This window comes from Coffea arabica, chromosome 6e (assembly GCF_036785885.1).
Source record: "Coffea arabica cultivar ET-39 chromosome 6e, Coffea Arabica ET-39 HiFi, whole genome shotgun sequence".
Lineage (NCBI taxonomy): Eukaryota > Viridiplantae > Streptophyta > Magnoliopsida > Gentianales > Rubiaceae > Coffea > Coffea arabica.
This window is the reverse complement of record NC_092321.1, coordinates 13,169,240-13,182,572: the sequence shown is the minus strand read 5'-3', so window position 1 is coordinate 13,182,572 and position 13,333 is coordinate 13,169,240. Positions and strand designations below refer to the sequence as shown.

At 33.7% G+C, this 13,333-nt stretch overlaps 1 protein-coding gene across 1 annotated transcript; it reads left to right on the top strand.

Annotated features, from left to right (window-relative positions):
* Positions 1-6,818: 6,818 nt before the first annotated feature.
* Positions 6,819-11,942, top strand: LOC113697153 (bHLH transcription factor RHL1-like). Its single transcript, XM_027216631.2, has 7 exons — positions 6,819-7,602; positions 7,751-7,843; positions 7,967-8,137; positions 8,301-8,366; positions 9,527-9,592; positions 9,999-10,061; positions 11,278-11,942. The coding sequence occupies exons 1-7, from the start codon at positions 7,111-7,113 to the stop codon at positions 11,716-11,718; spliced, it is 1,392 nt and encodes a 463-aa protein (XP_027072432.1). The 5' UTR covers positions 6,819-7,110; the 3' UTR covers positions 11,719-11,942.
* Positions 11,943-13,333: the final 1,391 nt, after the last annotated feature.

Sequence of the window (13,333 nt, the reverse complement as noted above, 5' to 3'; positions counted from 1 at the left end):
GCCCCCTATTGTCTATTTTGATGATGCAAATTGAGGCATTTACCCAATTGTGTTTGGATTGCATTTTCTAGGATTTTTTTGTAGGAAAATTATTGTAGCGATTTGATGTATGTGAGGAAAAAAGGTAATAGGGAAATATGATAACGGAAAACGACGCAATTTTCCGGCGGAAAATGGCTGTCCAAACAAGGCACATTTGTTATTCGTACGAGTATGCTATTGTATATCTCTACTCTACCTTAGCAATCCGTTGATCACAGTAATGTATTCGTATCTTTTTCTCTTATATTCTTTCGATCTTAGGTATTTGTTGAAATTCCTCATTGACGCTCCTCACATGCATGAAATAAATTTAGATCAAAATTCAATTTCTGTTTTCCCAAAAACAAATATAAATAGCTAGAAAAAAAATATTATTGAGCTGATCAGCAAAACCTGTAAATTCACACATCAAAATTCCACAAGTTGAAAGCCATATTGGTTGAAAGCCAGCCCACTTTGGATTGGGCATTACACCATGGAATTTAATAAAAAAAAAAAATTCTGTGAAGGCCTAGTTCAATTTAGTCCATCCAAGACTCTTTAACTCTTTAATAATTTATTGGCAAACAGCATTAGATGAATCATCCCAAGATTAATCATGATAATTCAGAAATTATGTGTCTTTAATCTTGCTTGGGAGTTCAGTTAATATATATGCAAGATGAAATCACATATTGAATCTTGATCTGAGTCTGAAACAAACATTTTCTGCTCTCTATTCGAATCCAAATATATTATTTAGACAAACTCAGCTCTCCATCTCACAATTTTCATATTTAAAGAGAAGAAATCAAAATAAAGTAATGCAAACAGCAAAATATATGAGTGTCACTTCACTGACATGGCTGCACTTAATCCCATTACGATCGGCTAATCCAACAAGATTAGTTACTCTAAACCATAATTTTCTTAATAGGAGTTGAATTTGGCTAACAAATCCACAGAGACACTCGTTTTAAATAGTTCCAACTGTTAATTTTTTGGTAAGAGAAACTAATTTGAAAAAACATTTAAATACAGACGACAAATAATGTGAATGCGTACATTCACGTTCACATGATGAATTAGGTGTAATTTAGACATTTTAATAAGTGCAACGTTAAATATTTCGAGCTACTCGTTAGAAAAATCCTTACAGAGTTTCAAAAATGGAATATTAGCACTGCTGTTAGACTGCAAGTACAAATTGTAAGAATGTATTTTATTAGGATCTGTTGCCGACAGAATATGCTTTTGTGGTATAAATATTAGTAGAATTTACTTACACCTCTGTCACTTTAATTACAACTATTAATTAAATATTAGCAATAAGGGTTGACTAGAATAAATGATCAGGTCTTCAATTATCTGTACAGCCAAAAGCATGGTCGCCTTTTCACAAATTAAAGTGTATTTTCCGGTTATTATAATAATGTAACTACAAATTCTTGATTTGAATTTGATGCTTCCAATCATTAATACATTATTAATTCTTTACTTTTGTAAAGAGCATCTCACTTTTCTTTTTTATTCAATAGGAATATAAGCTCCCTGATTTCCTTTTTTTTTTTTTTCTCTTTTTTTAGTTAAACTTACATTTTCTAGTTAATCAATTGGCTCATTTTTTTTTTTTTTTTTGTCAAGTATGGATAAACCCTTTTCTTTTTCCTCCTTCATCATTCTCGTTTTACGTTTTTTTTCCTTTCTTTTTTTTTTTTTCATTCCTGTTTTAGGTGAATTATCATTAGAGAAAAAAAAAAACTAGAAAACGCAATCATGCAACTATGCCTAATATGTGAAGCCATGTAATGTTTTCGTTTTCATTTTTTTTAATAGAAAGATTTCTAAATATCATTACCTGTTCCTATTATTTCATTCTTTTCTTTTTCTTTTTCTTTTTTTTTTGGAGGTGGGTTGGCCTTCTTCCAAGTACAATTCTACTTATAGTGTGCCATATTAAAACAATGATGGAATGTTTAGTCATTCAAAGAGTTCTCGAGACAGTTGATAATCCGTGATTATGAAAGATTTGTGTGATATGGACGAGCATATCATTCATCAATTAACAATCATTGTTCTCAAGAAATTCTCTCCAAGTCATTTCTCTTTTGCTTTAGCTTTTAATAATTAACATATATACAGAAAAGTGATTCTTTAAAGACACTATTTTGAAAATTCGACTTTCCTAATGGCTATGGAACACAAAAATTACGAATTTAGAAACACACCTGCTAGATGTTTCTGATCGATAACTCTATAGTCAAACGGAAAAAAAAATGAAAATAATCTAGAAACATTAAGGAAAACCCAAGCACGCTTCCTTTTTTTTCTTCTCAAAAATAAATACAAGCTTTTTCGGACTTGTTTTTTCGTTTTTATTAAGAGGATCAATAGCAGTTCTCTACTTACTCCCGTTGTGATTCGAACCCGTAATCTCCTGATTACAGATAAAACATCTTACCAATCAGACAATGTTTCGCTGTCTAAGAAATATCGAGCTTATCTATTGTTATTAATTTTTTTCCCCTATTTCCATATGTTGTCAAGATGTGCACTTGGCTTAAGATTCCTGCCTTTTCAGTTTGATAATTCAGTTGATATAATAATTGTAATGAAACTCAATGGAGCTCATCTTTTTATCAATAGTTTGTGTGGTGGCGAGCTGTAAAGAAGGATCTTAACATGTAAATGAAAGAGTCAGTGATAGGTACACGAAAAGGACGTATACCTACAAATTCTTCGTCTTCACAAGTGTCTAGCTTTACTAATTGTTATTGATCATAAGCTTGTAAAGTCTCTCTCTTTCTCAAGAAACGATAAGATTAAAAAAAAAAAGGACTTGAATGACTTTTCATGTACTTATTTGTAGATATATTCCGAAGGCATAATATCAAAATAATTGTAGATATATTCAACTGCTAAGCAGCTAGCTGCTGCTACTGCTGCAGCATTGTATTTTTTTCCTTTCTTTTTTTTTTTTTAAAGCGGAAGGGGAAGGATTCAAATCTGAGATCTCCAATTTATACTCCCATCTTACAAACCACCCAATCCCTCCCTCCCCTAAAGCTAATGTAGATTTTTTTTTCGTTAAGGGTAAGTGTAGACAAATAATTGTTTAAAAGACATATATCTACCAATTATGAATTATTAACTTAGGATTTCACTTTCATGGAAGGTTTCTAGTTTTGAGTTATAAAGGGCGTATGACTCGTCTCTTTTTTCTTTTTCTTTTTTGTCTAATCAGGGGGTATCCGAGCTTCAGGTATGCCGGACCCGACTAATCCTCCTGAGACCCGAGAGGAGAGGCCTTATCTCCTCGAACCGGTAACTACTGGGACTCGATCCCTAGTGGGGAAGAATGGACAACGAGTTCTAAAGAGACTCCCGTGACCAACCGAATTACCCAGGAGGGGCTATGACTCGTCTCTTGATAAAGCCATTTTTGAAATATGTAGGCATGCATTAATTCTCTTGTTGTACTCTTTTTTTTTTTTGGGATGCATGAGGTAGATGAAATTTCCTACAATTTTCTCTATTCATATAGAGTATTCAGTATCACTTGCTGGCTGGAGGCGTGCTTTTTGGTTTAGAAATGCAAATTAGTTTTTTTCTCCAAAACCCATATCGCGTAAATATATTGTAATACAATCGATACACTGAAGAAAGAAGTGTGCAATTCTAATCAACAACCACAATTGGATTGTATATATGTTTTGGGAGGAGCTTTTATTAAAAAAAATAATAATAACAATGTATCATTATTTTGAGATTTGATGGATGTAAACCAAAAAAAAAAAGTGGTTAAAAGAAAAATATTTTAAGAGAATATTTTTTTATTATAATTTATTTTAATTCTCTCTATGAATCTTAACTTAAATCAATTACTCGTTGTCATAACATCAACAGGGTAAGATTTTAGACATGGCTCATTTATTTAATACGATTCATTTATCTACTGGATCTCAAATGATGCAATGTACATGCACCTCACTAGTAGTTCTAGAAAATCACGCTTAATCACACATAGCATCATGCAAGATGCTTTAAAAAAAAAAACAAATGTTCCAAGTTGCACGTAGATCTTTTGGTGATTGGTGTATTTTACATTCTTCACTATAATCGTGAATAAGTGTTTGCATTGCATTTTTCTATCAAATTATTAACGAGTACATTTTCCAATCATTTTTTTAAATTTACATATATCAAATTATTACAGTACATTTGTTTACAGAAACTCTATCTAAAATATAGCAATCCAGACGAGAAAGTATTCACAAATAGCAACGCCTATTTAATAAGGCCATCACGTTGTTGCAAGATGTCATGGGGAAGCCAAGCTTTTTTTTTTTTTAATTGGGAACCATGAACGTAAAAATATATAAATGATTTTGGTCATTCGAAGATAATCTAATTTACTATTATGTGTGCATATGCACAGACGCAAGTATGCTTATATGTATGTAGTTGTGAAATTACATACATGCATAAACATACCTTCTCTTAATTCTAGGTTAAAAGTCTTGCAATCCTAGCCCATTTAAAAATCAATGTGCACTGCATTATATTACGCTATTTTTTTATTTTTTTTTCCATTTTACTTTTTAAGAGAATTGGAAAAATGGCCTTGATATTCTTCACTATCTCTTTACATGCCGAAAAATAGAAAAAGTAAAAAAGAAAAAGGTCCTTCAATGTTTTAAATTTCAATTGATTCTCATTGGAAATTTAATTAAGAGAGCAATTTTTTTTGGGTGCATCGGAGGACTTAATGGTCCATTAACTAAGAGTAAAATATAGCAAAGCCGCGCCTTTCGTATCATTCACGGCCCAACAAGTCTCTAATTTCCGCTTGTGGTTCAGCAAATCTTTCTCCACCCCTTCGCAAGCTTGTGTAACATTCTGGACAGAGCGATTAGATGAGAAAATGAATAAGGGAAGTCATTCTCATTTTTGCCCTTCATCATCAAATCACTTAACCGACAATTATCCAAATCAGCCCTTGAATTAAGATTGGATTGGAACAAAATATTTATGTTTTTGGAGCTCTATAGTATGATTTTTATCTATTTTTTTTTTAGATCTATAGCATCCATTTTTCAGATTTATTCTTTGATATCCGTGTATATTTGATGATGTAACTTCTATCATTAGAGTAAATTTTAGTGAAATTAAGATGATGTTTTATCAAAAAAAAAAAAAAAAACTTTGCTGCGCACTATTGATCGAGCTTTTTGTAGAAGGAAATAGAGGAAGCTTGATTGCAATAATTTGGTAGTACTGAGTTTCTATAATCACAAGTGTACCTTATCAAAAGGTACGGTCTAAACTCTTACTATTCTTTATATATCTGTAATTCTGTAACTATATTTCAAAAAAACTCCCACATTACGTAGATTTTTCAAATGCTATGAAAATTACTCACACATTTTAGAAAAAAAAAAAATTAACACACGTAATAAAGTGTACCTTATGAGCTATGAAAAAGGTAACAAACACTTGTATCATAGTTTTGCCCCTTGTATATTAGTCGGGCAAAGCTTCGGATACCGGGCGGGCAACCCAAAAAAAAAAAAAAAAAAAAGTTTTGCCCCTTGTGTTGTGTATGCATATAAAAACATTTATTTGATAAAACCATAATCTATATATTATTTCATGGACCAAAGCACGAAGTAAAACTAATATTAATAGAGCATAACATCCAAAAACTCATTGTGAATGGGCTTGTATCTTTTGTCCCATAATTTTCAAACATATTCGTATTATTCACATAAATTTGTCAATTTTGTATTTTGCAGTCAAACTTGTAACTATACTTTTGATGAAAAAAATTATATAATATGCACACGTCCAATATTTCACATTATTCCCGTGCCATATTTTTACTATGACCCATAATTAGTAAAATGCCAGACGTGTATAATATACGTCGCATATTATACGATTTTTTTTTTTTGAAAAGTACGATTAAAGTTCGGTGCAAGAAAACGTGTTCAACAAAATTAGGCATATAAATTCGTACGTGAATGGTAAAATTATATTTGAAATTCATGGAATTAAAAATATGGTTAAAACTACTATATATATTTTTAAAAATTATGGTATATTTATACAGATTTAAACTCTTGACCTTGTGTATGAGATCCTAAATATATTAAAGTTTTATCGCCTTATTACCTTTATATATAAATTTATATAATTATGTTATATGTGGGTATTATTTTGTGTATAATTAGAAAGATAAATTATTGACCTTAAATTTTAAAAATATTAAAGTATAATTCATGAACTATAAAACATCAAAAGTTTATTACAAGTTTAATCGAAGAGTGCAAATATATTTCAGAATACTTTTGAAACGTACTAAGTATGAGAGTTTCTTAAATCACACATATGAACATATATTATATAGAGTATAATACGAGTATTTAGTAACCATGATACGTCCTAAACAGTTATCAATTGGAGTTTATTTGTTCATTCAATTAATGAAAAACATATATATATATATTCTGAAAAGAAAACGACACTACAAAAAACCGAAAGCGCGTATGATTCACTGATTTGGATGTGTAAGTGGCAGGAGAGCTTACAAGTGTGAATCCATCCAATATCAAAACAAAATCCCCAAACAGTAGAACAGAACCTACCTAAGAATACAACCAAAAGATCTCAAAAAACAAAAAGATAAAAAAGGAAATACTACTAGTTTTTTTTTTTTTTTAATTTTAAAAAAAGAAACAGCAGAAGAAGCAATGCTTAAACACTATTTATTCAGTCGAAGAAGTTCCCACAAATCGAAACATTCCATTTCCAAACACAAAACTTCTTCTTCACAGCCCTCTTCTCATCTTCAAAAACCAGTAACAAGTAACAACAACCCTTTCTTTCTCCATCACTTGCCACTTCCTACTATTTCTCGACTTCTAGTCTCGTAGCACAATTGACAACTAAAGTCCTCTCTCTCTCTCGTCCCGAGTGCCGAAAATCATCGTATAGTAGAAAAGAAAGAAGACCAAATCACTGCTAGCTTAAGTTCTCTCGTTATTCGTGACATTTAAGGTTCAAGAACTTCTCCTACGTTTACAGAAAATGCAACCCGGTAGTAGTAGTAGCAGAGAAATGCAAGCCATGAATTCCCTCCTTAACCAACAACTCCACGACCTCCAAAACGGCCAACAGCACCACCACCACCACTTCGACTCAACGACGTCGTCCCACGACGACTTCCTCGAACAAATGCTTTCTTCCATCTCCACCTCTTCCTGGCCTGCTCCTGACCTTATTAAAACCCAGCCCCCCTGGGACCCTTTGTCCTCGGCTGCTGCTTCCCAGACCCCTCTGGGTTCTCTCGAGGACCAGTCGGTTTTGTTGGCTTCTAAGCTCCGGCAGCACCAGATCGGCGGCGCCAAAGCTTTAATGCTTCATCAACAGTTAATGCTCCCTCGGGGCCTCGCCGGAAATGGCCTCAGATCCCCTCCTGGCCCCAACGGCGGCCTCTTGGCCATGCCGCTGAATTTGGCCGGTAACGGCGATCAGAATGAAGTCATCGTTGATGGGTCCCCCTTTAAATCTGCTAATCCTGTGAGTTCATTTTGTTTTTCTCTGGCCAAGTGTAATTAACGAGTCTAATTAAGGTCTATAATTAATTTAATTATTCTTCAGTTTATATGATTAAAAATTTGTTAGTAGTAGTATTAAATATGGGTTTTAACTGAGAATTTAATGACAGGGAAATGATGCATCAGTTCAAGCTCTGTACAACGGATTTACTGGATCTCTTGGTCAACCCTCTACTCAGCCTCAGCATTTTCACCACCCTCAGGTCTCTCTCTTAATTATTTTCAAATCTAATTCATCCCATTTTTTTTCCCTTGTTTGTTAAAAAGGAACTTCTACTGATAAATGGGATTTCGTTTTATTTGCGTCTTTGGCTTAATTTGTACAGGGCGGAGCGATGCAAGCCCAAAATTTTGGAGCTCAGGCAATGAACCAGGCAGCGGCAAGCGGTTCAATGGGAACCGCCGGAGGAGGAGGGATGGTGGCGGCGCAGCCACGACAGCAGAGAGTGAGGGCCCGGAGAGGACAAGCCACGGATCCACATAGCATTGCTGAAAGAGTACGTTATACTAGAAGCCGTAACTTTGCAGTCCTGTTAGGCTAGTGGTTTAGCAGTACAAAAATTTGTTTCTTGTTTTTCGTTTGTTTCAATTTGTTTTTTAGTTTCTGAAATTTGGTGATTCTGTTTTTGGAATTTGTTTGTATAATGTGGGTGATGACAGTTACGTAGAGAGAGAATTGCAGAGAGAATGAAGGCTCTGCAGGAACTGGTGCCCAATGCAAACAAGGTATACACTACCTACTTACTTCACTCTAATCTTTCTCCCTCTGTCTCTTTCTTTTGTTGATTAATACTACTAAGAATTAGTGATAACTTTAATTTTTCATTGATTAAACTTCCACAAATTGCCCTCTTTATTTTCTCGTAATCAAATTTATTTAAGATTTTTTCGGTTTAATTTGGAGAACTTCAATGAAGTGTTTAAACTTCGGCAGCTTTCTCCTAAGAAGCTTTTTTTTTGTAACTGCTTAATCCAATGATAGTACCATAATATGAAGCTCTAAAAAAAATATAAGAATTTATTACCATTATTACAGCCTTTTACTACTGTTACTGTGTGTGGTATATCCATTTTGTCATTTATACTTCTCTTCTAATGCTTTCATTAGAATAGAAGAAAGAATTATATGTCCCATATTGCAGCTATATATGTGGGCTTTCTTTTTCTTCGTATATACCAAAAATTAATTTCCATAACCATTTCATCATATATGGAACAAACTTACAAGCAAGAGGGTTTCTTGAATTGAAATTCAAAGAAAATTTGTGAAAATCATAGGGCAAAATAGTAGGGTAGGACTGCATTTTGTACTCAATCATGAAGAGAGCGAGTACAGACTACAGAGTACAGACTCTGGTAAAGTGGGGAGAGTTTGTTCAGTATATATCTTTCCGTGCGTACCTGAAAATATAAAGCTGGAAAGCACAGAGACTGACAGAGGGATCATTCATAATCAGATGATAGCTACTCCTCCTAAAAAAAAGCACAGTCCCTGACTTAAATGTACTGGCACTCCTGGTTTCTTTCCCCACTTTTCTTGAATCTTTTGGCCAGTATAATTATATTACTACTATAATCTTTTATGAACTAACCAGGGCATATGCTAGCGGATTCAGATGTACATCACACATCTACAAAATTTACGCTTTGTATGGATTGTATTTTTTTTAAATTTTTTATTAAAAAATTATTGTAGTAATTTAATATATGTGAGATAAAAAGATGATTAAAAAATATATTCATAAAAAATGTAATAATTTTGTTTTTGAAAATTGCATTCCAAATACAGTTTTTAATGTTTAGATAAATATGGTACTGCTCAAGACTATTTTTAAATGGGGCTGATAACGTGTTGTTGTTGGATGTATTTGGTGGGGGAATGACAGACGGACAAGGCTTCAATGCTGGACGAGATCATCGACTATGTCAAATTCCTCCAGCTCCAAGTCAAAGTACTTACTCCTAATCCCCCCCTTTCCACTCCTTACTTTAATACTATTAAAGTAGCGTCAGTAGTGTGTTCTTTTAGATGATGGGAGGGGTAGTAGATGTCTATCTTTATTAAAAATGAAGTGGGAGGGATTCTTTTATTTAGTTGACAAATTCTATTATTATAGTTTTAATCAGATGGATTGGGTGAACATGGGCGTCTTATTTTGTTGTCCGAGAAAATTCCTCTCTTTGGTTGTTGTTTATTGCGAGTTTCTAAAAATTCCATGACCAACAGTAATGGGGATTGGGGGTGGTTGATTAAGATAATTAGTAAAGTTGAAAACCAAACTTTTATTTTTTCATTTTTTTTTTTGTTAATGATGATGAACAAACCGTTTAAGTTGGTCATTATACAATGTAACGCAGGTTCTGAGCATGAGCAGATTAGGTGGTGCTGTTGCCCCCCTCGTTGCCGATATGTCTTCTGAGGTACTACATTCTATTTCTTGCATTGCAATTTTCTATCCAAAAAAAATTTTACGTTTTTTTTCTTCTGTTCTGTAAACATATTTTCTAATCAATTTTTTCTTAAAAAAAAAATCTTACATGTAGAATTAAATAACTATAATATATTTTTCTATTAAAACTCTAAAAAATAACAATCCACACAGGACAGGACAGGTAGCACGATCCCACCACATTAATCTAATGTACAAATCTCCGTTCACCAAATTTTAGTGATTCATTGTTGCGTTAGCCAATCTAATCTTACCAAAAGCACCTAATTCAACTTAAACCAAAAATAGCATTAATTTACCTCTATGCTCCTTGCTTTTCCCTAGAGCCAAGCTGCTAGAACAAAAAAAGCCAGCAAATATTTTGCATTGAGATAAGATGATGGTCTCTCTAACTCACTTTAACTCTCCAACCTTTTAATCTTTCCAAAAACAGAAAAAAGATTCGAGTAGGAATCGTCGAGCTATATACTAGCCTATTAGCAACATTCCCAAAACCAACCAAACACCACCACGCACGCACCTCGAACCTTTTTCTCCTACATTTTTCCCCTCAAATCAAAATCAAATACTCTTCTTGTCCTTAGAAAACGACAATTTATCAAAAAGTGTATCACGCGTGCTCGCTTTCCACATTCCACTGCCTCCCCCACCACTACCACCCTGCCCGCAGGGGCGGCTGGCTGATTCAGCAACCCCCGGTTTGGTTTCCGTGCAATTAATAATAGTCAAGAGACTGACTAGTGACTACTACATTTTTATTGTAGTTTTCCAGTAAAAAAATTTTTACTACATTTTTGTCGTCGTGAACATATTTTTTTAATTATTTTTTATTTTATCTCTTCTTATGTATTAAATCACTATAGTACTTACATTCTTCTTCAAACATTTCAAAAAATGGCAATTCTAAAATGATCTAAATTTTCTATTTAAAATAACCTTTCTTTAAAAAAAAAAAAAAAAAAAAACTTTTGCAAATAAACTATATATATAGGGGGCATAATCATTTGGCATTTGGCATTACTCTACGTTGCTGCTGAGGCCCTAGATTCAACCTAATGCTATTACTATTTTTTTATTCCTTCCCTTTATTTTCACTTTTTTTTAAAAAAAATTTAATATGTGGTTTAATAATTGGTTAATTTGATTGTACATTGGTGTGTCTGTGTTGTTTGTGATAAATATAAAAGGGAGGCGGTGACTGTGGGAATGGAAGGAGCAGTAACGGAACACAAACGGCGTCATCATCTAACAACAACAATAATGATAGCATGACGGTAACGGAGCACCAGGTGGCTAAGCTAATGGAAGAGGACATGGGATCGGCTATGCAGTATCTCCAGGGTAAGGGGCTCTGCCTCATGCCTATTTCTCTGGCTACGGCTATTTCTACGGCCACGTGTCACTCCAGGAATCCCATGCATCCCGGTCTCAACGGCAATGGCGCTAACAACCCGCTCCTGGGGCTGGGAGGTGGAGCCAACGGTAACGGGGTTGGTGAAGCCGGTGGGCCCTCATCTCCTAGCATGTCGGTGTTGACCGTTCAGTCAGCCACGATGGTTAACGGTGGTGGCGGACCTGGTGGCGAGCCCTCTTCCGTCAAAGACGCGGCTTCCGTTTCCAAGCCTTGAAAGTTGGGAGTCGTAACGGCGTTGACTGTTGACTGACCCTTGTTTAGTGGAGAAAGACTGCACTGTGTTTGATTCGAAGTTTGAAACTCTCGTCGACTGCCGTCAAGTCTACCCAAATGCGTAAGCAGCACGACGCCGTATTTGGATGGACTTGGCACGAGGAAGCGAAGCTTAACTTGAAGCTAACAAAAGTACAGAAGGACAGATCCATCTAAAATTCCAAATGAATTCCTTTTTCTTTTCTCTTTTAATATTTTTTTTATAAGTTCATGCAACTTATTGAGAATTATGTCTTTTCTTTTTTTCTTTACATTAAATATTGGTATGATCATGTGCTGGGCTTTTTTCCTAATGATGTGAAGATGAGCTGTGATGATTTTGACTATACTAATATAATGGATGGTATCATTAGTAATTACATGATTGAAACAGGATTAATTAATGAATTAAGTCAAGATAATAACGACGGAGATTAAGGATCAAAATAGGGTCTCGTGCTGCCTTGAAAAAGTCCCTGACAGCAATGGTTCACCTTAATTATCCCTTCTTTTAAAATAATTTTTTTTGGAAGGTTTAAATTAATTATTCTGGCTAAGCTAATACAATAATATGTGTCCGTGGTTCTTTAGCTCTTAAGAGAAAAGGAAAAGGGAACTGCAAGTAGTGCATGTGTGATCCGATCCATTCAGGTCAACGCATTGTTTAGGTGGAAAGGACGAAATGGAAGTGGATTTCTCACATCTTTAGGGTTTCTTGGCTCTATTATTATGCTTGAGATTGCCAATAGATTCATTTGACATATCCAATTGCATCTCATAAACTGCTAAATTATTCGACAATCCAAACATACATATTAATGGTTCGGATCCATCTTGCGTAAAAATTCTCTACTTGTCTCAAGGTCAGTTTTTCCTTTTTCTTCCCCTATATATTAGTGTATAGGAGTGATTATAGCGGGGGAAAGGGAAGAAGGGATAAGAATTCGGGACCTTAAAATTCAGAATTCTCAATTTTAATCACTAGATCAAGATCTCTTCGACTAGAACAACTAATAAATATTTGTTATTAAAAGTACAGCAATTTGTTCAGTAATCATTATTAGAAAATAAAAAAATTTATTGCTTGTGATTTACTATCATTTACTAGGTCATCTAACGGTATGAAATGTAAGAGAAAAAATTTAAAGTAAAAATACAAGATTAAGATTCTAATTAATATATACAGGAAGCGAATAAAATCAAACTATCAAATGAATGCTTTTCCTTCACTTGTAATTCATATGGTTGAATATTAATTAAGAAAGGTTCAATGAGTAAATAACATTTATTACAAGAGGAAAAAAGTATCAGCTTGTTATATATTTTAGTTCAATGTTTCCTCATAGAAATGTTGAAGATACTGCTCATACTCTTTTAGGGGACAATTACGAAGTTAAAGGGGATACTATCAAAATTCAGAGGAAGGGATGGGGACAAGAGTGAAGCAATTATGCCATAGTTTCGTAAAAGAATTCGACTGTCTATCTTTTTTGGATTACTATTTCTTGAAATTTTTATAAAAAAATTATATTATAACAATTTAATAAATGTAAAATAAAAAAATATATTCACGAAAA